General features: G+C 45.7%; 1 protein-coding gene and 1 pseudogene across 4 annotated transcripts in view; both read left to right on the top strand.

Annotated features, from left to right (window-relative positions):
• Arhgap44 (Rho GTPase activating protein 44) overlaps positions 1-24,300 on the top strand; it is a 150,804-nt gene that overhangs the window by 94,217 nt on the left and 32,287 nt on the right. For all 4 annotated transcript variants that reach the window (XM_057775761.1, XM_057775759.1, XM_057775758.1 and 1 more), the window contains exons 5-10: positions 426-537; positions 3,052-3,128; positions 8,956-9,073; positions 17,618-17,686; positions 19,952-20,033; positions 20,430-20,557. In XM_057775761.1, the coding sequence (XP_057631744.1) occupies positions 426-537; positions 3,052-3,128; positions 8,956-9,073; positions 17,618-17,686; positions 19,952-20,033; positions 20,430-20,557 (586 nt within the window). The remainder of the gene's footprint in view (positions 1-425; positions 538-3,051; positions 3,129-8,955; positions 9,074-17,617; positions 17,687-19,951; positions 20,034-20,429; positions 20,558-24,300) is intronic.
• On the top strand, positions 21,521-22,542 carry LOC130878588 (adenylate kinase isoenzyme 6-like; annotated as a pseudogene).

Raw genomic sequence — 24,300 nt, 5'->3', positions numbered from 1 at the left:
ACTTTCCATGGCTTAGAGTAAATGTTTTCTTCTGATGAGGTCCCACCAGAATTGGGATTTGGGTATTCACGTGAAGGCGTGGTGTGTTCGTGGATTTGTCTCAGCTAGTCTCCCCGGGGATCCCAGAGGAGAGAGAGAAGCAATTGAATTCCTATGCTGGTGGATTTGGCTTGGGTGAGCCTACTTTCTCCGTCCACATTTCTCATAGTTCCCGTGTAGCCCTGTTGCCCCTGGCACCCAGCACTGTTTGGAATAGGTGATAACATCAGGCATAGAAACAATGGGAATAGCTTGGTCCCTGGTAGCCATAGAAACCAACCCACATGTTGACCTGGGGACATTTATCAAGCCAGGAATGATGGAGTCTGACTCCGCACAGTGTGGTGGTCCAGGATATTCAGGATGCCTTTCTCCCTTGCCTGCAGGAAGATGCTGAAGCTCTGTGGAGAGACGGAGGACAAGCTAGCTCAGGAGCTGATCCACTTTGAGCTGCAAGTGGAGAGGGATGTGATTGAACCCCTGTTCCTGCTGGCAGAGGTGAGATGCTGAGTGTGGCTGGGGCTGGGACAGAAAAAAAAAAATCCTACATCCTGCCTTCCACTGTTTACTTCTCTCTTCTCGATCTCTGACTTGGTATTCTGTCAGGAAACATTGTGACCACACCATTGTCAAGATTTTCAAGTATGGCGGAGCTTTCACCTACTTGCTTCTTCCTTCCCTCCCCCACCGATTTCTCCCTTCACCTTCCCATAGATAAACTTACAAAGGCAGCAGCATCACCTCCATCCCTAACCCAAGTCCCAGCTCCCATCAGCCTGTTCCTTCCCAGCATCCCCTTCCCTGCCCATCTCCACCCTCCCCTGCCCATCTCCATGCTTCAGTAGCTGGTGGACATGAATGGCAGCTCCCTTCTGAGGAGTCTGGGAAACTGGCACAAGAACCTCCGTCAGGCCCCTTTGGTTGAATACCTTCTCTGAATTATACAAGATACTGAATTAAACTATTTTACTAAAAAGCTGTCTAAATGTCTGTGAGACAGTTTTTCCAGTTCCCACCTCCTGCAGCTTTATCAGGTGAGACAAAGGAGTGGCTGGGACTTTTATGGGCCTCTTTATGGATTCCTCGGTGGTTTTTCACTGGCCATACAAAACCTAGCAGTTGCTCCACATGGGAGATGCCAACAATGATGGGACTTTCTATACCTGCATAGTGGTAGCCCCTAGCCTTCTTCGGCCATGATGAACATCGAATGTGGTTATTAGTGCAACTTAGGAGACTCAGAGTTAATTATAGCTAACTTCTGCTCCTTTAAATTTAAAATGATATCTTCCCCCATGGCTAGAAGTTTCAGAAGCTTTGTAATATTGCCCAGTGCACATCTGGTTTCATCTCTAGATCGCCTCCAGTGTGTTCTTGTCTTTCCATGTTCTTTCTGAGTCAGTGGTATGGATAAATACTTAAATACCTAAAGGTGACCGAAGAGTAAATTGATACAAGTCAGCCCAGAGCAGCTGTAAGCCCCTTGAATCCCACACTGTAGATGAAATTAGGTGACCGTTGCCCTCCTTTCCATCTTCCCCTAGCCAGGAACACTCCTGAGAGGCACCTGCTGCTCAGAAGGTGGCTGGGGCTCTGGCCAAAGCCGGAAACAACCCCAGAAGTTAGGGGGATTCAGCAGCAAGGCCCACGCCCCTGCTGAGACTTGAGCAGTGTAGTGACTGCCCAGCCCTGCCCCAGCTTTGCAGGTTCAGATGCTGCCGCTTGCTGTCGGAGTCCTCGCACTCGGCACAGCCCTCGGTCGGGCTTAGCTCTGAGTGGGTGGAAAGTGCCTCACAGAGCACCAGGTTTTCCTCACATTTTCCCCTAGTGTTAAAAAAAAAAAAACCAACCCCAAGATGATTTTAGTTCAATTCATAGCCAATTTTCCTTTTTAATTCTCACATCCTGCCCTACTTTTGCTGGGCCCAGAACCAAAATCCTGCGCTGGAATCTTCAAGGAAGGCATTTTTAGAAAGAAAAATATAAAAAGAGCATCCACATACAACCAATATGGGAGAAGTCCTTGCGGAGAACTCCGTGGAGGCCGAGTTACTCACTGCTGACTGTGGGAAATCTTGCTTCATCTCTATAAATATGCTAACATGTCTCCTTTGTTTCTATAAATACAAACTGTATGTCCTAGTGGTATCCCTTAGCATCTCAGGTCTGCTAAGGCCAGGGCTTCTCTGCTCAGTTGCTCATGTAAGTTAGGTCTGCTAGTTCCTACGTGGTGGTATGTCCTTCCTTTCTCTTGCATTTGGTCCTTGTGGAAGCAGACACAGCAGTGATTAGCTTTTTTTTTTCATGCTGGTTTGACTAAGGACAAGCATATAGCCATCCCCAAGTAGGTAGGGCTATGCAGAACCTATAGATGGTATGTCCAGGGAAGAGAGAACAGGTACAGGTTGGGGAAGGAATTGAGCATTTTATCTGCTGCTGGTCCAGGGGACAAAGTTCCATGTATACAAGATAAGTTCGTTCTAGAAATGAAGTAGGCAGCGGAGAGGTGAGGGTGGGGTGGGGGTGACTGCACTGTATTGCATCCTTGAAATTCGAGTGACAGTGAACCTCAAGTGGATTTTCACACACACACACACAGGATCTTGGGAGGGAGAGAAGACAGCAGGATCTGGGGAGGGAGAGAGGGAGGGAGGGAGGGAGGGAGAGAAGAAGATAGTAGGATCTGGGGAAGGAGGGAGGGAGGGAGGGAGGGAGGGAGGGAGGGAGGGAGGGAGGGAGGGAGGGAGGGAAGGAAGAAGGCAGCAGGATCTGGGGAGGGAGGGAGGAAGGCAGCAGGATCTGGTAACACCAGTAGCTTGACATCAAGGCGTACACACAAAGCATGATTCCTAAGGGGAGACTGATTTGCTCTGAAAACAAGGACCAGAAGACCTGCAGCAAACTTTCAGGTGACTGCCAGTAGTAATTCTTAAGTATTCTTTGAGAGCCTCGCTTTCAAGTCTTAATCTTGACCTTGGTCTTGACTGTGTCTCTCCTCTTCTGGAACCACAGGTGGAAATCCCAAATATTCAAAAGCAAAGGAAACATTTAGCAAAGCTGGTGCTGGACATGGATTCTTCACGGACCAGGTAGAATTTCTTTACCTCCTTCACAGCTTCTTTGGTGGGACCATTGATATTTGGGGGAGGGAAGTCTCCTCATTCATCTCTTTCTTCCTTTCTTTTGTCCTTCCTTCCTTTTTTTCCTCCCTCCCTTCCTCCTTCCCTCTTTCCTTCTTTTCCTTCCTTCCTTCCTTCCTTCCTTCCTTCCTTCCTTCCTTCCTTCCTTCCTTCCTTCCTTCCTTCCTTCCTTCCTTCTTTTCTTTCTTTCATTTTTGGTTTTTCAAGACAGGGTTTCCCAGTGTAGCCCTGGCTGTCCTGGAACTCACTCTGCAGACCAGGCTGGCCTTAAACTCAGAGATCTTCCTGCCTCTGCCTCCTGAGTGCAGTGATTAAAGATGTGTGTCACTACCTCCCAGCCTTCATTAAGTTTTTTAAATACCCTGTGTAGCAGGCACTGGAGGTAACAGCAATGACCAGAAACGGATTCCCTGCCTTGAGCCTGAAGGCAGACCCTGGACAAGAGGACGGTTTTAGGCAGTCACACGTTTAAGAAAAAAAAAATCACACTGGATAATTTTAGAAAAGAACAATGGAGGAAGAGGCATCAACATCAGACGGGGAAAATTGCAAAGTTGCTTTTTTGCGTAGGTGTTACTTTGTCTGAGCTCAAACAACGAGGCAAAGATGTGGGACAAACTGTCTACGTAGAGAGAGACAGTGCATAGGCTCTCGGTGCTGTATTCGAGGTACAGGAAGAATGAGCATGACTTGGAGGAGAGTGGGCATGCAAACCAAGAGGCAAGACAGAGCTATGTCATGTGTGCAACACAGAGAGCATGTCTAACTCTGGACATGACATGTGTCAGCTCCTGAAATGGCTGGTGTAGAAGCTTTCTGTTGTAGCCCTTCTGCGAAGGTCCTACCAACCTGATCCCCACCTGCCACTCAGAGACTACAAACTTCCTGTTTCAGCATGCCAGAAGCCCTGATGTGGACTGTGGCCATTATATGTGACTGTAGTACATATTTGCCTTTGATCCTTACAGTGCTCTGTGTTTGTGCATACACATGTGTATGTGTGCACACACAATTGTAAGTTAAAAGAATAAGAGTTCACCCACACTGATGTAATTCAGCCCTAATCACCTCATCTCATTTTCCTTTCATGAAATAAACAAAACTAGGAAGCTCTAGGGCAGAGAGATTGAGGGTTAGGAGTCAGGAAACAAGATCCAGCTCTGTTCTTTTGTAGACCTTTTAGTAGCCTTGACTTAAGCACATCCTAGAATGTATCTCCTCGCCTGTGCACGGGGAGTAAGCGCTGTTGTCATCTGTAGAGGTATTATGAGCATCAAGTAGGTACCGTGTGTACTTCCCCAGTGCTTTCACCTGCCAACCCATGCTGTAACATGTGATTACACTGGGGGCTCACCAGTCAGAACTCTAAAAGGTGCGGGTACGAAGATAGCACAGGTTAAATCAGTGGAGAAGTTTCTTTAGTTGGTGTATCCCAAGCCTCAGTCCCCGCCACCCTGAATAACTTGTTCACAATACATTTTAGAAAGAAATTTTACATCATGGCTCTAAGTTGGAAGCCAATCCCCTTTGCTACAAATAATAAGGTGAGCTTAAAATTAAATGGCTGGAAGCAAATTCAGTATCTTCTAGGGAGGCCGTGGTGGTTTGAATGTCAGCTGTATTCAGAGTCGGGTATCTTAATACTCAGTCTTCAGTTGGTGGAACTGTGTAGGGAGGCAATGGAACCTTGGGGAGATGGCGCCTTTTTGGAGGGTGGGCTTAGGTTTTACAGCCTCTCCCCACTTGAAGTCTGCTTTCTCTGCTTCCCGCATCAGGCTGCAGATGTAGTCTCTCAGCTTCCTGCCCAGTGCCACACCTCCCCTGCCATGATGGCATCTCCCTCAGGAGCTGTAAGCCAGAATAAATGCTTTCTTCCGCACATCACTTTTGGTAACGACATTTTATCACAAAACGAATCAATACAAAGGGGCATTGATAGAATCCAGGTCGAACCCTACAGCCAGCTCCGTACTGTGCCCTCAGGAAAGAGAGCCATTGTCACAGTGCCTCTGTACTACATAAAATGGCATCCCATGGCCCCGGTATTCAGGTGTCCCTTTAGGATCATGGAAGCTGACCGGAGTAGTGCTGACTGCTCTTTGTTGTGATGAGTTGGACACTGTGCCTCTAAGCCTGGGTCTTCACCGTGAGGTCTTTTCTGCTTCTATAAGGAAATGGCAGATTTCCTGCAGGGTTTCTGGCTGGCGGATGGAAGGGAAGGTTAGCGTGGAAGCATATGCCTGTCATCTCGCATATTTTTGTTTGGTCCTTTTATGAGAAGGGGAGTAACCACTGAGCGGCGGCCATGGCTGGTTTTGTTGAGTGATAGTAAGCATTGTGTACATTCTGAAAGCCCAAGGGAGTGCATGCAGGGCCTGTCAGCTGTGATTAGCACACTTTTCGCACCTCAGCCTATCTGGTCTGTATTTGGATCTGCTATAGGGAAAGCTGTAACTCCCCTTTTCCGGTTTCTGTGCTTACAGAGTTCAGCTTGGACCCTGTGTTAGCCGTTTGCTCATGCGCGGAAAGGGGACCCATGGCAGAAAGATGCTAAGTGGGGGAAAGAACTGTTTGGGCTCACACTTTAGGGAATGCAGTCCATCATGGTGGGGATGGTGGGGCTGGGACAGTTGGCCGCTCAGGGATTAGCAGTTAGAGGTGATTGGGCACGTCACGTGCTATTCAGGAAGCAGAGCTTGGCTAGAAGGAAGGCCAGACTGTAAGTTTTTATCCCTGCCTTGGCAGTCATATTTCTGCCAGCCTGGTGTTATGTCCATAGGGTTCCACAACCTCCCCCAGACAGTGCCATGTACTGAGGACCAACTGTACAAACACACGAGCCTATGTGTTTGTGGTTTCTCCTTCAAACCACAGCAAACAAACCCTTGCAACCTTTGTATGTTAGACAAAAACAAAACAAAACAAAAAAGACCCCTTTAGATCATCCTTATGTAAGTACAGTCCTCCTCATCACCTTGGTGGCTTTCTGTCACCTACTTTGTGTTGTGAGAGAGGGTTGCTTGGCAGCTATTGTAGGCAGCTCAGGTCCCTCACCATCTTAGTTGGCTTCCCTTTGTGACTCTGCTTTAGTAACTTAGAGAGGGCTGACCCAAGCCCTCAAGTTAGCAACTTTCTCGTCAATTCAGATGATGGCCTTCAGGGTGGAAGTAACATCCAGAGCGACGGTTCTTGCTCTTGAGCCCCTGATTGTGAATGGTTACATCCAGGCAGGCCTTATCTGCTTTGTTGGACTTGACCGAAAGCCACATCAAGCAGCCAGCCAACCCATGCTTCCTGCCATTTTCCTTAAAGCTGCACACTTAGTCAGCGAGGAGCAGCTGTCAGGATACAGCCGTGAAGTTCACACTGAATTCCAAAGTGATGTTGAATAGCGGGGATCACAAGCTACTCTCCTGGGTGTCCCTACCACCCCCACGCTATTTCTTCCTTCAGCTGCACTTGTGAGGTCCTTATGCAGGCGATGACCTGTGTCCAGCTGTCCAGGCTTTCTTCAGTCCTGTCTGCTTCCCCGTGAACTGTACTGGTCCACAGTGCTGCCATAGCAACCCCCTCCAAAGTCACTCTGCTCTGTCCTCACTCAACGTGTCCTGATCAATACTTCCATGACAGGATCTCTGAATCGTAGCACAATTTCTAGTGAGTCTGTCAGAGCTGTCTTATTTAGTCAGTGTTTAATGAGGGTTAAATCGAGCGCATGCATTTGTCACCGTTTAAGTAATTCTGCCCTGTCTGCTTCAAGTCAATGAGATAGATCTAAATATGCTGAGAGTGACGTGAGCATTGAGCCTTGACCTGCAGCCCTCTGCTAGAGCAGTAAGGCCTGCTGAGCTGCAGAGCCATCTCTCCAGCCTGCCTCCTCCACCCCCCACTCTCAAGCATCTATTACTTGCTTGTCTAGGTGGCCTGGACAGATTGGTCTCTGTATCTTCATCTTTATAATCGACATGAAAGTGTACTTGCTGTCTCATCTAAATTACAGCCACGATGGGGAATAATTTGTATGACCCAAATCCCTCGTTGCTTTAATGTTTAACTTAAATAGCTGACTCTGGACAGTTCAATCGATTCAGAAATGGATCATTTGTGTTGAGCATGTCTCTAAAGGAAAAGGCACTCAGGGTTCCTGCTCAACCGTCTTTACTGTTCTGGCTTAGAAAAAATTGCTAAAATGACCACTTTTCAAATTTCTCTAAGTTCTTATCTTAGAATCAGATGTTCCCAGGGCATGTGTCTCCCTGGTAGCCTCTAACCCGCACAGGTCTGAGAACCTTTGTAGATTAGTTTCATATGTTGCATCCGAAAAGGCTGGGACCCCTTCCCTTTGCTACTCTCTGCGATTAAATGTCCGCTTGGATCCCATACCCCACGTTTTTCCTTACTTTTTTTTCCCTGCAGATAACAAGAGAAAGAAACACCCAACAGAACTACCAGCTCGCTAGATGCTGATTAGATTCTTTCTCAGGACCTGGGAAGATGTTATACCCCCAGTTGGCCAGCTGCAGACATGGTCTAGGCATTAGGGGAAGGTCCCTGTTTAGTTTGTACTTACATTGTTTTCAAGAGAAACTGTCTTGTCACACAGTTCATCGGGGGGGCTCCCAGGAAAAGTTCTCAATTCTCTTGTCAGTTGAAACACTGGGCAACCCCTGACCACATTTCTGCCTGGGCTCTGTCAGTCCATCTTAGCAAGGTGGCCCCTACTCATTTCCTGATTTCCCCAGACTGAAGTCAGGCTTGGCTGCCATTTGTCATCCCGACTGCCCCGCTGTGCTGCTCACAGGCTAGAAATAGCTCTGTCTCTGGAAGATAAAAGATCCAGTGGACAAGTTAAGATAATGGACTGCTCTGGCTCTTCCTCCTACCTGCTGGTCCCTGTGAGCCAGCGAGGTCTCAGACTTAGCAGCAGAGAAACCCTGCCGAGTCCTTTCTTCTTGTAGGCCATTCTGATCCTTCTAGAAGGAAGTGTTCGCACTTCTCCCTCGATGCCATCTGAGTGTTTTCCTCAAGAGTTTTCTTCCACAAAAGAGTTTTTCATGGAAATACAGATGAGGTAACTAAAGGTCGGTAGGATGCTATTCCATACTTAGCAGTGCAGATTCTTGCTTTCAGATTGGCTTTTGATCCTGTCAGTGTTTCCTTTTCACCTCACATCCATTGCTGGCTTCAGCTGAGTAGGCGTGTTTCCAAGCCCAGAAGCCCATGAGCAACTTCACTGAATGACGGGGCCATACTGTGAAAGCACTATTGGTAATTTCAAAATATGGAATGCATTGCTAATAACAATCATGAGCCTGATTAAGATTCAGAAATCTCTTAGCAAAAAAAAAAAAATGAGGTGATGGATATGTTAATTAGTTTGATTTAAATCACACTACAGCATGTATGTATATTAGCAGGTCACACTGCACTCCATAAATGTCAACCATTGTAATTGGTCTGTGAATAGGCGACAGCAGTGGTGACTGTCGTTTGACTTTAGTGTGTAGAAGGTCATAGAGGACACAGTGGCAAACTCTAGGATTTTTGTCCTCTGGGTAAGGTCACCTGACCCTCAGTTTCACTCATCACTTCCTCTGTGGAAAGGTGAGTCCCTCACCTGGTGTAGCAGCAGTATCTCCTGATCACACCTCCTTCCTTGCAACAGTGTAGTTCCCTGGCTAACAACTTGAGGCCAGGTATTTCCTTGGCACTCTGCCATATCCCCAGGGCTCCACCTGTCTCACACACACCCTCTTTCTCTCTTGTTTTCCATCAGGTGGCAGCAGACTTCCAAGTCTTCAGGGCTTTCCAGCAGCCTTCAGCCCGCCGGTGCCAAAGCCGATGCCCTCAGGGAGGAGATGGAGGAGGCTGCCAACAGAGTGGAGATTTGCCGGGTATCTGTTCCCCTGCTCTTCTTTTCAGGGACAGGCTGTAGAGTCCTGGGGGATTGTCTGTGTTGTTCAGTGGAGTTTTCTTAAAGCCTGCTGGTGATGTTCCAGTTATCAAAATGTCCCTGGGTTGCCTACTTACATCTCTAGAGTCCATGATGAGTTCACAGACTCAGGACTGTGAGGGTGACCAGGACCGTAAGTCACTGGGGACCTGGCACTGTAAGCAAAAGAGGCATGGCCTTCATGTTTGTGGGGAGCCTTAGGGCAATTGCATTCCAAAGAATACATTGTAGGTCCCTAGGATGGCTAGGAATTTAGACTGAGCCACAACTTCTGTGATAGTAAAATGTTTGTCCTTGTTTGCTTTTCAATACTACCTAAGTCACTGTGTTGGGTGACGCTTTAAATGTTAGCTGTGGAGGCCAGCAGAGAAAACAGATTTCCCTTTTTAAGAGAGAGAGAGAGAGAGAGAGAGAGAGAGAGAGAGAGAGAGAGAGAGAGAGACAGAGACAGAGAGAGAGACAGAGAGAGAGAGAGAGAGAGAGAGAGAGAGAGAGAGAGAGAGAGAGAGAGAGAGAGAGAGAGAGAGAAATCCTGAGTTCTAAGATCTGGGATCCTATATTTGTGGGATGGTGTCACTCATTGCACATACTACCATTCCCATCTATTATCCCACACACACATACTGTGTAAGACCCGATGAGTCATGCACCATTCATAGTGCTGAGATATATATTTACATCTCTTTACATGCCTTTGTATCAGTTTGGGTTCCTAAGAAAGCTAAACCTATGTAAACTATCTTTTGACCCAAATATTAGAAACCTTGCTTCTTCTACATAAGGTGTGTGTGTGTGTGTGTGTGTGTGTGTGTGTGTGTGTGTGTACACTGGGTATTGGACTCAGGGCTTTATCATGCTAGACAAATAGTCCTCTTCTGAGCTGCATCCTCAACCCATCCCATGGGTTTTAAAAGTCCCAGTTTTTAAAACATGATGCTTCACTCATGGGGTTTCTGTTCTTTGCAGCTTTTGTGACTTGTGCATTGACTTTATAGCCCACACTGTGCAGGTGGCTTTGAGCTTGCGTCCACATGACATTCAGAATTTCCCTCTGGGGTAGGAAACAATGAGGACTTTTAAAGAATCCTCTGTCTCCCAGGCTGCCATCCTGTGGAACCAAGCAGAGAATACAAATGCTTCAGATCCCAGATTCATTGTGATGGAGGCAGACTGGCTGTTTGTGCTTTTGGGTCTATGACAGATCCCTAGCTAGTGCGGCTGGTGTGCCACTTCTGAGGTGTCATTCTCTCTCCTGCTGATTTGGTCATGATCTACACATGTCTATTATACATCCATTTAGTCAGTTCAGAATCTTTGGGGGGTTATATTATTTAGGACTTTTAGCTAATGCTACAAAGACAGGTTAAAAAATTTAGAAACTCCTTCCCATAAGTCAATGTCATACACATAATTAATCTAAGTTTAGTGTATATTAAGTATATATTTTCAATTCATGATAATGGTTCATTTTTCTAATATTTTTCTTTCATTTTTGAGACTATAATTACATATAATTATTCTCTTTTATTCTCTTTTCTTCCCCCAATCCCTCCCATATACACCTCCTTGCTCTCTTTCAAATTCATGGCTGCTTTTTTTTTTTTATTAGTAGTTACTAGTGTGGCCGGGAAAGCACAGGGACAAGATATTCATCATTTTAAGTTTTTTTTTTTTAAGTTTAAATAGATTGGTTTTCTGTATCAGAAAACATTAGAGATTTCCTCCTGTCTCCCAAAGACACCAGACTCCACAGATCAGGCCCTTTATAGGAAACATTGCGGTATTTTCCCATGTACCTCATCTCACCCCATTTCTTGCTGTACCTGATGCAGTGTGCGGGCTGTACTTATAGTTGGGATGCTACACTGTCAGGCACTACTAGAAGTGAAAGGCCTGAAGCATGCCCAGTAGGGTACAGTTTTTCCCTAATACTTGAGATTGATGTTTGTCTGAATCTGAGGGTGCAGGATCCATGATGGGGAGGGCCAGCTGCATCGAAGGTTAGAGCACTTGGAAAGATTTACTGGCAGTTGCAACAAGGTGAATATGACATATCTTGGTGCCTCGAATAAAATTCAACAAATAAGGACGTCATGTTCCAGTAGATAAAAGAGGAGGTAATGGGCAGCGGAGAGAGCTCAGTTGGTGAGGTACCTGTTGTGCCGTCACAGGAGCAGAATTAAGATATACAGGATGCAAACGGCAGGTTAGGTCTCGCAGTGTATGCTCGTCTTCAGGGTGGAACACAGAGGAAGACCCCTGAAGCTCGCTGGCCAGCCAGCCTAGCCAAATCGTTTCCGGAAGAAATCACGGTCTCAACAGAAAATAAGGCAGCTGTCAAGAAAAAAAAACCCTGACTGTGGGCCTACGTATTTATGTGCACATGTATGCATTCTGCGCATCACAGGTACACACACATGGAGGGGTAAAAGTCCCTCATAAGATGAAAAGGATGCAGGGTGAGACTGCAAAAATTTGAAGAAACAACTCCAGTGTGGGAATGTTCTTAGTCAAGAATAGAATCTGCCTTGCGGGAAACTGAGTCGTTGCTACAACTTAAAATTTCCTTACAGAATGTTAGGAGAAATACCCCCAAGAGGAATAAGTCTGGAGAAATTCTGATATGTGTTGAAGATGAACAGTGGAAAAGCTGTGTTTAAATAGTGAAAGAGTCTGAAAAACAAGTCAGGACGCTAAGAAAGATAAAATTGGCCCATGCCAAATATCTCTGTCTCAAATCTGTTGAAAATTAAAAGCTTTGTCTTTTTTAAGCCTTTGAGATGAGTTTTTAAAACAGTAAACACTTTAATTCTAGCTTGAGAGGACCTGTAATGTCACAGCAAAATGAAGCGGAGTATGAAAATAATTCTCACACCCCTGCATATAACCATCCCCACTGTCAGCCAGCTGCAAGACAGAGGTGGGGTCTGCTCACTCTGCCTGCACCAGTTTATGACGGGGCTTACTCCTGGGCAGTACTTGGAGTAGATTTGGACAAATACTTGTTTTTTGACTAATCTATTCAAATCCTTTACCCATGTTAAATTCCTAATTAAAAATAACTAACCTCGGCACTTGATTTAAAAGGGAAATACCTAATTTTAAGTAATTTATCTATAGTTAATGATAATTTCGCCTACATTTAATGGCTGTGTACAAATGGTTATAAAGCTATCCTTGTTTTTATAATGATAATGGGAAACATTAGAATCCTGCGATTGAACACGGATTTTGATGTGGCTGCTTTGTTGAAGTAGTGTGGGTAAAATAACTTGAGGAATATAAATGTGAGCCAAAGAAAGCACGTGTTTTCATAGGACTGGTATTTCCCCATCTGTCTTCATTTGATATTAATCAAAACATAGTGCTGGCCGTTTCGTTTTTTAGGAGGCAGAGATATGACTGTGCACATTCAGCGCTCACTCCCTAGGCAGTGAAGAGTGAAAGGAAAGAGAAGACTCTTCTGTGAGGCCAGGGTGTGGTGGGGCACTCAGCGCTTTGGGATGGAAACTGTATCAAAAAAACTTCCTTGGCCCCTTTAATAGGACAAAAATTAGGTAGGCGGAGTAAACAGAACAGAATGCTGGGAGAAAGAAGCCGAGTCAGTGAGTCGCCATGATTCTCCCACTCCAGACAGACGCAGGTTAAGATCTTTCCTGGTAAGCCAGCTCATGGTACTACACAAAATATTAGAAATGGGTTAGATCAATATGTAAGAGCTAGCCAATAAGAGGCTGAAACTAGTGGGCCAGGCAGTGTTCAAAAGAATACAGTTTCCGTGTAATTATTTCGGGACATAAGCTAGCCATGCGGGCAGCTGGGTGCCGGGGACGTAGCCCTGCCGCTCTTAATACAACATATCCCTGCTCTGTGGGTGCTGTGAGCTCAGGTGGCCGGCTGTTTCTAGTAGGCACACTATCTCCTGCTAGAGAAGACCAGTTGCAGCTCCCTCCTGTTTCCGCCTGTGCGGTGTCTGGTTTTTTGTTTGGCTGCCTGACAAACGGGGATATAACCTGCTTCACTGGTAAGTCCTGTGCATCACAGAGACAAAGTCACCTCACACCCGATTCTTCTGAACTGCTGCTTCCCAGAAGAGACGAAAAGCCTACAAGCAGCACAGAACCAGCTCAAAAGGCCCCAGGGTTTGATTGGCTTATTAATTATAAATGTGTTCTTCAATTCCCGCCTGAGCGTTTGGGTCTGGATTCTGCCTGATACCAGTTTCTCATTTAATTCCACTGTGGTCTTCTCATGTATTTGCCAAGTATGTCTGATGACCCAGAAAGTGGTCCCTCTGGGTCTAGACTGTGTGAGCTTCTGGAAATAGAGTGCATTTGCTGGAGCTGAGGGTGTGGGCCACCTGTGCCACCTGCTGCTGGAGTCTCCACTGTGACGGTGTTTCTCTTTGGAGCTCTATAAGCTATTGAGGAGCATATTTTGATGTTCTGTATTTATACTGAAGATTATTATATCTTATGGAGTGTTGACTCCTCCCTAGTGGAGTTCCTGCCTACCCCTCTCACCATCCTCAATAGCTTCTGTTACTCTAAAGTCTGCTTTATCTGAAGGTTAGGGTTAGGGTTAGCAACCCTCACTTTCTTTTGATTAGTCTTGGCACGGCATGCCTTTTTACATCTGTTTTCTTCCGTGGGGGAGGAGAGTGAGACAAGATCTCATCCCGTATTCCACAGTAGCCTCAACATCTTTCCTTTCTTCAACCACCCAAGCGCTAGGATTGTAAGCAAGTGGCCCCATGATTGGCTCTTCCATTTATGGTCAATCTATATGTGCTTTTCTAAAGGGGGTTTCTTCTGGGTTTGAAAACCAGTAGGCTCGGTGACAGAGTATTTATCACTCCAGCAAGTGAACCAGGTTTGATTGCTAGCACCCCATGGCAGCTCACAATCATCTGTAGCTCCAGTTCCAGGGGGTCAGATGCCCTCTTCTCAGCTCCTGAGGCACACACATCCTGAGGCACACACATACACATGCCTGCATGGCAGCCCAAACACTCTTACATAGAAAATAAAAATAAATCTATATAAAAAGTAAAAGAGGCTTTTCATAGCCAAGATACAGTTGATCAGGCTTTTTTTTTTTTTTTTTTTTTGATACTGTCCTGACAGTTTCTGTCCTTCAGCTGACAGATTTAGAGCATTGCTGTTTAGAGTGTTCACACTTCATGCATACCGCGTGTTTCTGATTTCTATCTGTTGCTCTTGTTCCTGTGTTTCTCTCTCATCATTCTTTCATTCGAAGTTTTAGTTTGTTTGTTTGTTTTTGGAGACAGGGTTTTGCTCTAGCTTTGGAGCCTGTCCTGGAACTAACTCTTGTAGACGAGGCTGACCTCGAACTCACAGAGATCCTCCTGCCTCTGCCTCCCAAGTACTGGGATTAAAGGCATACGCCACCACTGCCTGGCTTCATTTTTAGTTTAAATTGAATATTTTATCTGATTTTGATTCTCTGCTTTAAAATGACAATACCTTCCCATTTTTACTTTTTTTTTAGTGGCTTCTCTGGAATTTAAATTTTTTTAACCCTCTTATTTCACTTATGTATGTATTTTTTATGTGTAAGTCTTAGTGTGTGTGCATACCATGGCACACAGGTGGAGGTCAGAGGACAGGTCTAGAGAATGGGTTTCAGGGATAGATCACAGGTCTTCATGTTTGGATCCAAAGTGCCTTTAGTAATAGACACTTTGAATGTGAATACATTGTTGCTAATAGTAGTTTCTGTGAACTGTCACCCATGAGACCACTTAATAAGCAAAATGTTTATATTTTACTTTGATTATCAGTTAATTTTTTCACTGCTGTGATAACATTCATGGCAGAAGCAACTTTAGGAAAGGAAAGTTTCCTTTGGTGAACAGCTGGAGGGCACAGTGGTTCCTGGAGGGCCAGGCACGGTGGCCGGAGCATGACGCAACTGGCCCCACTGCAGATCTGATACAGAGAGAGATGAAATTCTCTTGGCGTTTTCCCCTTTTATTTAGTTAAGAGCACTGGCCCATGGGATGGTGTCACCCACATTCAGAGTCCATCTTCCCTCCTCAGGTAAGCCTCCCTGGACATGCCCTTGTGGAGATGTGTCTCCCAGGCATTCAAAATCGCATGAGGCTGACATTCTAAATGGAATGCAGGTACACCAACATTCAGTTATTTGTTCTGCAGGGCTTCCTGCTGGGGGCTCTGGGCGTCTGGCCTTTTTCACATTCTATTTCTGTAGAATCTTCTCTAACATTCATTTCTTCCCCAGTGTGTCTGGGGCAGCACAGTTCTTCAGTCTTTGAGTCTGGCCAAGTCTTTGTTTCTCCTTTACCTTTGAAGGATAACTTGTTAGAGTAGGGGATTCTGAGTTGGCGTTTTAATGTTTTTCTCTTAACATTTTAAATAGTCTATATTCATGTATTAGTTTGCATGTGTTCTTAGTTAAATTTAGCTGTAATTCTTTTCCCCTCTCTCACTTTTCCCCAAGGTTTTGTCTTTTTATCTGCTGAAATGTAAACATTATGTATCTGTGTGTGATTTTCATGTGTATTTATTTGCTCAGCATGGTGTTCTCTGCCTTTCCTGGATCTGTGGATTGACATTTGATAATTTGGGGAAAATTGTTTGGTAATTTGGGGAAATCTCAGCAATAGTTTTAAATCTTTTATAATGTTCTTTCATTTTATGGAGTGAGTATTCTGAATAGAAATCCTTAGGAGTCAATGGTTTGGTTGGTTGGTTGGTTGGTTGGTTTGGTTTTGTTTTGTTTCGTTTTTTGAGACAGGGTTTCTCTAAATATCTTTTGCTGTCCTGGAACTCAGTTTGTAGATCAGGCTGGGAGTGAATTCACAGAGATTCACCTGCCTCTGCCTCCCGAGTGCTGGGATTAAAGACATGCACCACCACGCCCAGCTACTATTCAGTGTTTTTTTTTTCCAGATTCTGAAATATTTCTGTATACCTAAGTCTTAAATACACTTGTGTTTTATACGTACCTTGTACAAAAAACATGAAGGGAATTTTTAGCTTATTTGATAATTTCAGACATGTAGGTAATATATTTTACCCTCTCATTAAGTTCTCTTATACACACTCGCACTTGCTGAACCCTGAAGGGAAAATTTAAAAATAATTTATTTTTTCTTGTGTATATGTAGGGTGTGTGTGTGTGTGTGTGTACATGCATGTGTGAGTGTACCATATACATATTTATGTGTGCATATATGTGGAAGCCAGAGGCTGGAGTCAGGTGTCTCTCTTGATCACTCTCCACCTTAGATACTGAGGCACCATCTATCACTTGAACCAGAGCTCACAAACTCATCTTGTATAGCTAGCAGGCTTGTTCTAGGGATCCTTTGTCTCCTCCTCATCATGAACACTGGGGTTACAGTCAGGCCTCGACCCACCTGGCATTTACATAAGCATTAATGATCTGACATCCAGAACTCTTCCTGAAACGTGGGGCTCTCTGCCTCTGTTTGTTCAGGATCTGTGTTGACTTTGCAGGTTACTGCTCTGTCTGACCCACTCCAGTGTGCAGGCTCTTCTTAGGAAGTGCCTCCTCCAGAGGCCATGGCCTCTGGATACAACATGGCTTCCACACACAAGGACAGAGTGACAGCTTCAAGATGCTGTTGGCGGCAGTGTATGCTGCTCAAAAAACATTTGTTATGCATGCTGTGGCGGTCTCTCTGGAACGGAGACCCATTCTTCTTAGAATAAAATGCTCCAGATTCCAGGGCAGCATTAGGTCATTGCCACTGCAGCCCATGGAGATTCCAGGGCAGCATTAGGTCATTGCCACTGCAGCCCATGTAGATTCCAGGGCAGCATTAGGTCATTGCCACTGCAGCCCATGGAGATTCCAGGGCAGCATTCAGCCATTGCCACTGCAGCCCATGGAAAGCCTAATGCTTAAGTATTTTTAACTCTATTAAAGTTGTGTGCAATACGGATGAGGTCAGAATTTGCCAGGTTTTAAACCAGCAATCCTTTCCGGCTGTACACCTCGTCTATACAGGCTTTCTGAAAACCACTGCATTTCTGTGGCTTTCCCATGTGTCCATGGTCATCCAGTTAGTTTGAGGGTGAAGGTGAATGGGCACGTGAAGTGACCCAAGGGAAGAAACAGCAGAGGGAGGCAAGCCAGTGTGTGCTTAGGACTGCTTCAGGTGGAGGGGCGCGCTGTGGAGGGGCGTGCTGTGGAGGGGCGCGCTGTGGTGTAGAGAACCCATTTGCACATCACTGTAGCACCTGCTTGGATTTGCTAGTTAAAGCTCTGGGTAAACTACCATCATGGTAGACTTTCAAAGTCACTCATTTCTAGAGCCAGGGTTGGAAGGCTGTGTGATGTCACATTATTGAATAATCAGGTCCAGCAGAGTTGAAGCCCTTTCTTCCCATGCTGTCTGTGACCAGTGTTAGCCACCCTCTCCCATTCTTCTTTTTCTATTTTTAACCTTGCTTGTATATTTTACCTTGCACAGGACCAGCTCTCTGCTGACATGTACAGTTTTGTGGCCAAAGAAATTGACTATGCAAACTACTTTCAAACGGTAAGGGTCCGCAAAGGCAGCCGGTAATTTCCCACAAAGGCAGGATCGCAGAAAGTCTGTACGTGTCCTGGGGTGGACAGCTAAGGAAGGTGGGCATAAAAACCAGGGCCTTCTGATTGCATGACAGTATTGTGGGAAGAGGTGTGGGTTTGGGGGGACAGCACTTTGCTGTCTCTAGGGGATTCTGCCCTCCACGTGGAGATTCATTTCAGAACCTAAGCTTAAAACAGAACCTGGTCTCTGAGGAGTATCACAGCTTAGTGAGCCCATAGCAGGGCTTCTCAGCCAAAAGTGGCTTTCCCCCTTTCCTGGAGGACCCTGGAAGTCTGCAGATGCCTCTGGTTGTCCCAGCTCAGGAAGACTGTGGCACTGTGTCTGTGTTAGAGACAGGAAAATGCTAACCCTCTTCAGGTGTGCAGGCTGCTCCCTACAGCAGAGTGGCCCACCCCAGGAAGTCAGAGGACCCATGCTGGGAAACCTAGATTAGTGACAACAAAGGATTTGAGAATAGGACACTATCCAATGCCTTACAAAGGCATATTTGTTTCTGTTGAAGATTTTTGCCAAGTTCAAGGCAGGTAGGTAGAAAAGCAGCGGTTGGTGACCTTGGTGGCTGCCTTTTCTCAGTGAAAGCAGATTTAGAGTCCAGAGACACGATCCCAGTTAACTAACTTCAATCAGCCAATCCGGATAAGTTTGGATGCTGGCTCCTTGCCAGAGTAAACATAAGGCTAAATAAAGAAAATCATTGACAGGTAAATCATACAACATGAAAACCAGTTGAGTGTACCTGTTCCAAATGTTGAAAATAAGGCTAAAACCTATGAACTTTTTATATCATGGCCAAGGCAATGATGGGATAAAAATCGAAATGAGTCAGAGAGAAGAGCAGGCAAGCAGACAGATCTGAGAAGTTTAAACTGCTCAGTGGTGTACAGTGGGGGAGCACTGTAGGCTGTGGCACTTTCCCCATGTTATTGGGGGTATAGACTTTTGCAGCCCCCACCACAACACACATACCTACTAAAGAGCTGCTTGTATCACTTCCAATATGGAACATCTGGTTCAAAGCATAGTTGAGAAGTTGTATTGATGAATTCTCTGTTGCTGCAGTCGGTCAAACACCATGCCCCAAAACAGCTCTTAGAAGGAAGGGTTTGTTTGGGACATACGCTACCAGACAGACCAGGCAGGCAGGCAGGCATGGAGGCCCAAGAAGGAAGCTGCGAGTTCACATCCTCACACACAAACAGGAAGCAGAGACAGCAAGCTGGAAGTAGGCAAGGCTTTTTACTCTCCAAACCTTCCCCCCAATGACATATTTTCTCCAGAAAGGCCCGCCACCTGAACCCCACTCCCCGAAAGAGCACCACCATCCGGGGAGCAGGTGTTCAAGTCCCAGAGATGATGGGGACCATTTCTCATTTGAGCCTCCACAGTGGTTTATTTTCGATGCATTCCATTGGTTTGACTTAGGAAATTCTTAATCTGGAGCCACCGAAGCCAATGAAATCACCGGCACCCAGGCTTTGTCAAGCTGTGTCCCCGGCCGTCACGTGCTGTTTTCTTAGGCCCTGGGTTCCCACACTAGTACTGTCGTTTTTCACACTCCATGCCAGACTTTTACTTAGTTTTGGAAAGATGGAAAGCCAGAAAACAAATGAAGTCACCGTTGGCTCGTGAGCTTTCCTTGGCCCGAAGCAACGTTGCAGTCATCTCTTTAATGGCTAGGATGGCAAGGGGCACACCTTGATGGAGTTTGTTCCTGAGGTCCCGTGACGATAGCCAAAGGCATTTCACTTCCCAGTGTATCTGAAGGAGTAGAGCCACGTGCTCTCTGACCACGAACAGGGTCAGCGGACTCACAGAAATCAGTACGCACACAGGATACGCTAACTCCTGCGTATCCTGGGCAGATGAGCCTTAGCGTGGGCTTCCCGTTACATTCACGATCGTTGCATCTTTCATTGCTACCTTTAGCTTTCAGGATGGGCTGCCAGGTGACGTCAGGCGATCTGAAGCAAGCTCTGTAAGCCAGGCTCCAGCTCAGGTGGATTCCCCCATTCCTTCCTGATGTTCCTACCCCCCAAATTTCCACCTGGAGTGACCCCTTTGCCCTTTGGCTGAAGCACATTGTCAGTGGAGGAGGCTGAGGGCAGTCCTACCTGTTCCCTCACAAGCGATTGCCTTCATAGAGAAAGGATGCCACTGTAGAAGACTGTTTGCCTTTGGCAAAGGGTAAGGTTTGTTCTTGTGTTTTCTCAGCTGATAGAAGTGCAAGCTGAGTACCACAGGAAGTCCTTGACACTGCTACAGGCTGTGTTGCCTCAGATCAAGGCACAGCAGGGTAAGTGCAAGCTTCCCTAAGAGCTGAGAGGGTGGGGAGCCTGCTTGCCTTGTGGATGAGACCAGCTCCCGACCTGGGCTCTCCTGGGAACACTCATGTTTAGAAGAGCCAGTAGATCTCCCTGAGCTGGTGTTCACCAGTGACCTAAAGCTGAGCTCATCCCTCCATATCGCCCTCCAGAGGGGATGAGCTGGGTATGTGTAGTACGGACGCCAGTGGTGCCAGGTACAGTTCTCTCCCTACCTTTCCATTTTCCACTAAGCTGCAAAAAAAAAAAAAAATGAACGCTCATCTGGGCCCTCTCTTTCTTTGGTTCTCCGTGTAGAATCTGGGCAAGGGGCATGCGTGGCCTTGGGAAGCTGCTAACTGACTCCTTGCTTGCTCACCTTTCCCCAGAGGCCTGGGTGGAGAAGCCTTCCTTTGGGAAGCCCCTGGAGGAGCACCTCATGATCAGTGGCCGTGAGATTGCCTTCCCGATAGAGGCGTGTGTAACAATGCTGCTGGAGTGTGGGATGCAGGAAGAGGTAGGCACAAAGCAGCCGTGCCTAGCCCCCAGCTGGCCTGTTCTTTCAAGAGCTTCTCTCCTGTAGCATCCCCCACCCTTGATCCCCAAATCAAGGCATTCAGTGATACGGGCAATACCATCTCTTCTGCAGAGACTAATAGACACCATGTTCTCATGGGAACCCTCACTTTCACAGAGAGAAGAGAGGACTATGGGAGGCTGATGCCTGCCCACAAGGACTGTATGACATCGTCTAGACATTTCTTCTTCATATTTAATGTATTTTGGTGATTTGAACAATCTGCTGCTGCTTTTGCTAGTATTAACCTTACTGTCTCCTTTCCTTCCTCATCCTCGTCTTCCTCCTCCTTTCCCACTTCTTCCTTTCCCTCTTTCTCTCCCTCCTCCTCTTCCATCTAATTTTCTTTCTCCTTCGCCTCCCCTCTCCTTTCTCCTCTCCCTCCTCCTGCTCCTCCTCCTTTTTCTTGCTAAGTTTCTGATTTTCAGAGTAGCCATCTTACCCATTTGCATCTGGTCCTTCTGAACAGATCCTCACAATTCAGCTGATTGTGACATTAGGAGCTTTTTAGAAGCCTCGTATAAGGAAGGGCTGTGAGGAATTGATGTTGATCATTGTTGGTCTTGCCTAGTCAGTCATTTGGTTTCATCTGCAGGCTATCTTAGCATCTTTATCCCATTCTCCTTTAGCCTGATGGGCTCAGTATTTGTTACTAAGCAAAATATAAACATGGGATGGGGGGTTATAAATTTACTGGAAGAGATGAGTCTAGCATCTATCCAATAAGGATGATTAGTCTAAGTCAGGCTGTCTTCTTTAATTGATGTAAAGCTAGGTAGGACAACTAAGGGCTGAGGAAGAGAGGGAAGGTAGCACTATGATATCTATGTTGGCTGTTGTGTGTGTGTGTGCACCAGGCCTATTCTTCTTAGTAGGTATTAAAAAATAAAATTTAAGAGGCACATGAACCAAGGTGCTAGCTGCTTATGAAGGAGGACTATTATTATCTTCCTTAGGGTTTCTATTGCTGCAATGAAACACCATGACTAAAAAGCAAGTTGGGGAGGAAAGGGTTTGTTTGGCTTACACCTCAGCATTGCTGTTTATCACTGCAGGAAATCAGGACAGGAACTCAAATAGGGCAGAATCCCAGAACCAGGAACTGATACAGAGGCCATGGAGGAAAGAACTGCTTACTGGCTTGCTTCCACTGGCTTGCTCAGCCCATATTTTTATAGAACCCAGGTCTACCAGTCCAGGGATGTCACCACACATCATGGGCTGGGCTGGGCCCTCTCCATTGATCACTAAAGGAGAAAATGCCTTCTAGATGGAGCTCATGGAGGCATTTCCTCAGCTTAGACTCCTTCCTCTCTGACGACTTTAGCTTGTGTCAAGTTGACACATAAAACCAGCTAGTACAACTAAGAAACTTCTGGACATCCTGATCACTGCTATACCAGGGGCTAGAAAAACCACACTAGGCAACGAACTTGTGTCCAGGTCAGGACTGAAGTAGGTAAACATAGGTATTTAGCTTGAGAAGGGCAGTTATATGATGGCTATGATGAAGAATATGGTAGCTCCATTTTGGATGAAGATAGAGTTGTTGATGAGTTAGAGAAGCCAATGAAAGAAGGCAGCCTTACTGTTGATTACGGTGGTCGTGTTCCTTCCCTGAACACTGGTTTCCTATAGTGTCTGTGTTATGAACAGATGTAGTATATTGTGTAAAAGACATGAAGCAAGAGGTTATAATGAGGAGAAACTAAAAGATAACATTCAGTGGAATATTTTCCAAGTTTCTTTTGAAAGACCCATTGCATCTTGCAAAAAAGAAATTGTGCATTAGCTATCCAGTAACGAACCAGAAAAGCTAGAGTATTATATCAGCCAAATCCTCAAAATGGATTGAGCAATGGATCAGACATCATAACTCTCAACTCACAGACAGGCCAACTGGACGTGGTAGTGCACACCTTTAATTCCAGATCTCGGGAGGCAGAGGCTAGTCTACAAAGTGAGTTGTAGGCCAGCCAGGGCTGCATAGTGAGATTCTGTCTCAAAGGGGGAAAATGCATTGCTACAATACAGCCATCTTTGTTATCACTCAGTCCACGTCAGAGAAATTGCCCAAGGATCAGTAGAAGAAAGCTAGTTTGTACTTCTAGCTGCTGCCTGGATATTTTTCTTCATGAGAACATTTAAACAAGCTCAGATATGACTATAAAATATTAAAGATTAAGACTGAAGATTGTCATCAATCGATAATCAATCTGATTAATGGGAACATATCTTTTAAATTTAATCACCAAAATGTAAGTGATCCCTTAATAATGGAAAACTAAGGGTAAAACTTATAAACTTTAAAGGGGGAAAGAAAACAGTAACTCTGGAGCTGGGGAGATGGCTCAGTCCTTAAGTTCCTGCTATGCAAGCAGGAGGACAAGGATTATAATCTCCGGCACCCAGGTGAAGAAATGGGTACACTCCTGTAACTCTAGTGCAGGGTGGATGGGGGCAGAGATGGAGTTCTGCGGTTTACTAGACTCCTTCCTAGCCACAGACCTGTGAGTTCCAGCCATAGCAAGAGACCCCTTTGCAAGGGACTAAGACAGAGAGCAATAGGGGAAATGTCCTTCTCTGGCATCCTCATGTGGACACCACATGCACTCACTACCCATACACACCAATAAATATGGAGGCTTTGTTTATGCCTTTATGTTATTAAAACTTGATTACAGTTTTCATAGTCGTCAAACAGAGAAGGGTTTCCTTGGTCCCCAAGAACTTCTCATGGTGGAGGCTAACTAGGCTTGTCTTGCCAGACATCTCTCTCTCTTTTTTTCCCTCCCTCTCTGTCTGTCTCTGTCTCTCTGTCTCTGTCTCCCTTCCTCCTTTCCTCCCTTCCTGCCTCCCTCCCTCCCTCCCTCCCTCCCTCCCTCCCTCCCTCCCTCCCTCCCTCCCTCTCTCCATCTCTCCTTCCCACTCCTCTTCCCTCTTCCTTTTTTGAGGCCGACTCTCACCCAATTGCCCAAACTGCTATGGAACTTGCTATACAACTTTGGCTATTTCTTTTAATTACAGAAAAACTTACACAAAGATAAAACAATGAGTGTTTTCCCTAGCCACTTTTTTTTACCTCCACCTCCATTTGCTGCCCCTAAAGCTTGCCTTGGGTATTGAGAAGCAAATCTTATCTGCCATAGTCTCATTATATGTTCTTTATATGTTCTAAGTAACAAACTTGGTTAGCATCGCCAAGAACCTAGCCAGCATCAGTTGGTGAACTGGCCTTTGATATTTCCTGTCTCATCCTTGCTTCTGGTGTCTGCCCTTCCTGGGACATTCTTCCTCTAGACAGACCCCCCCCCAATTTTTGCCTTTTTTCTACTCTGTTTTCTTTCACTAACAAATATGATAGATTTTCTTAAGCCTAAAAAAGATTTATCTCCTTGCAGTCCAGGGAAGCCTCCCATTCCTTTCCTAATCCATTGGTTTTGTTTTCTTATGAAACCCAATTCCAAAAGCACTCAGCATTCACTGCTCATGTGCACACCACCGCTCACTCTGTCCTCTTCTTGTGGTGTTACTTTTTATTGCTGTGACAAGACACCATGGCCAAGGCATTTTATATAAAAAGAAGCATTTAATTTAGGGCTGACAGTTTCAGAGGGCTTGAGTCCATGATGGTGGAGCAAAGGTATAGCAGCAGGAACAGCTGGGAGCTCACATCTTTATCC

This window comes from Chionomys nivalis, chromosome 7 (assembly GCF_950005125.1).
Source record: "Chionomys nivalis chromosome 7, mChiNiv1.1, whole genome shotgun sequence".
Classification (NCBI taxonomy): domain Eukaryota; kingdom Metazoa; phylum Chordata; class Mammalia; order Rodentia; family Cricetidae; genus Chionomys; species Chionomys nivalis.
Note: the sequence above shows the minus strand (reverse complement) of the source record. Positions and strands in the feature narration are given on the sequence as shown.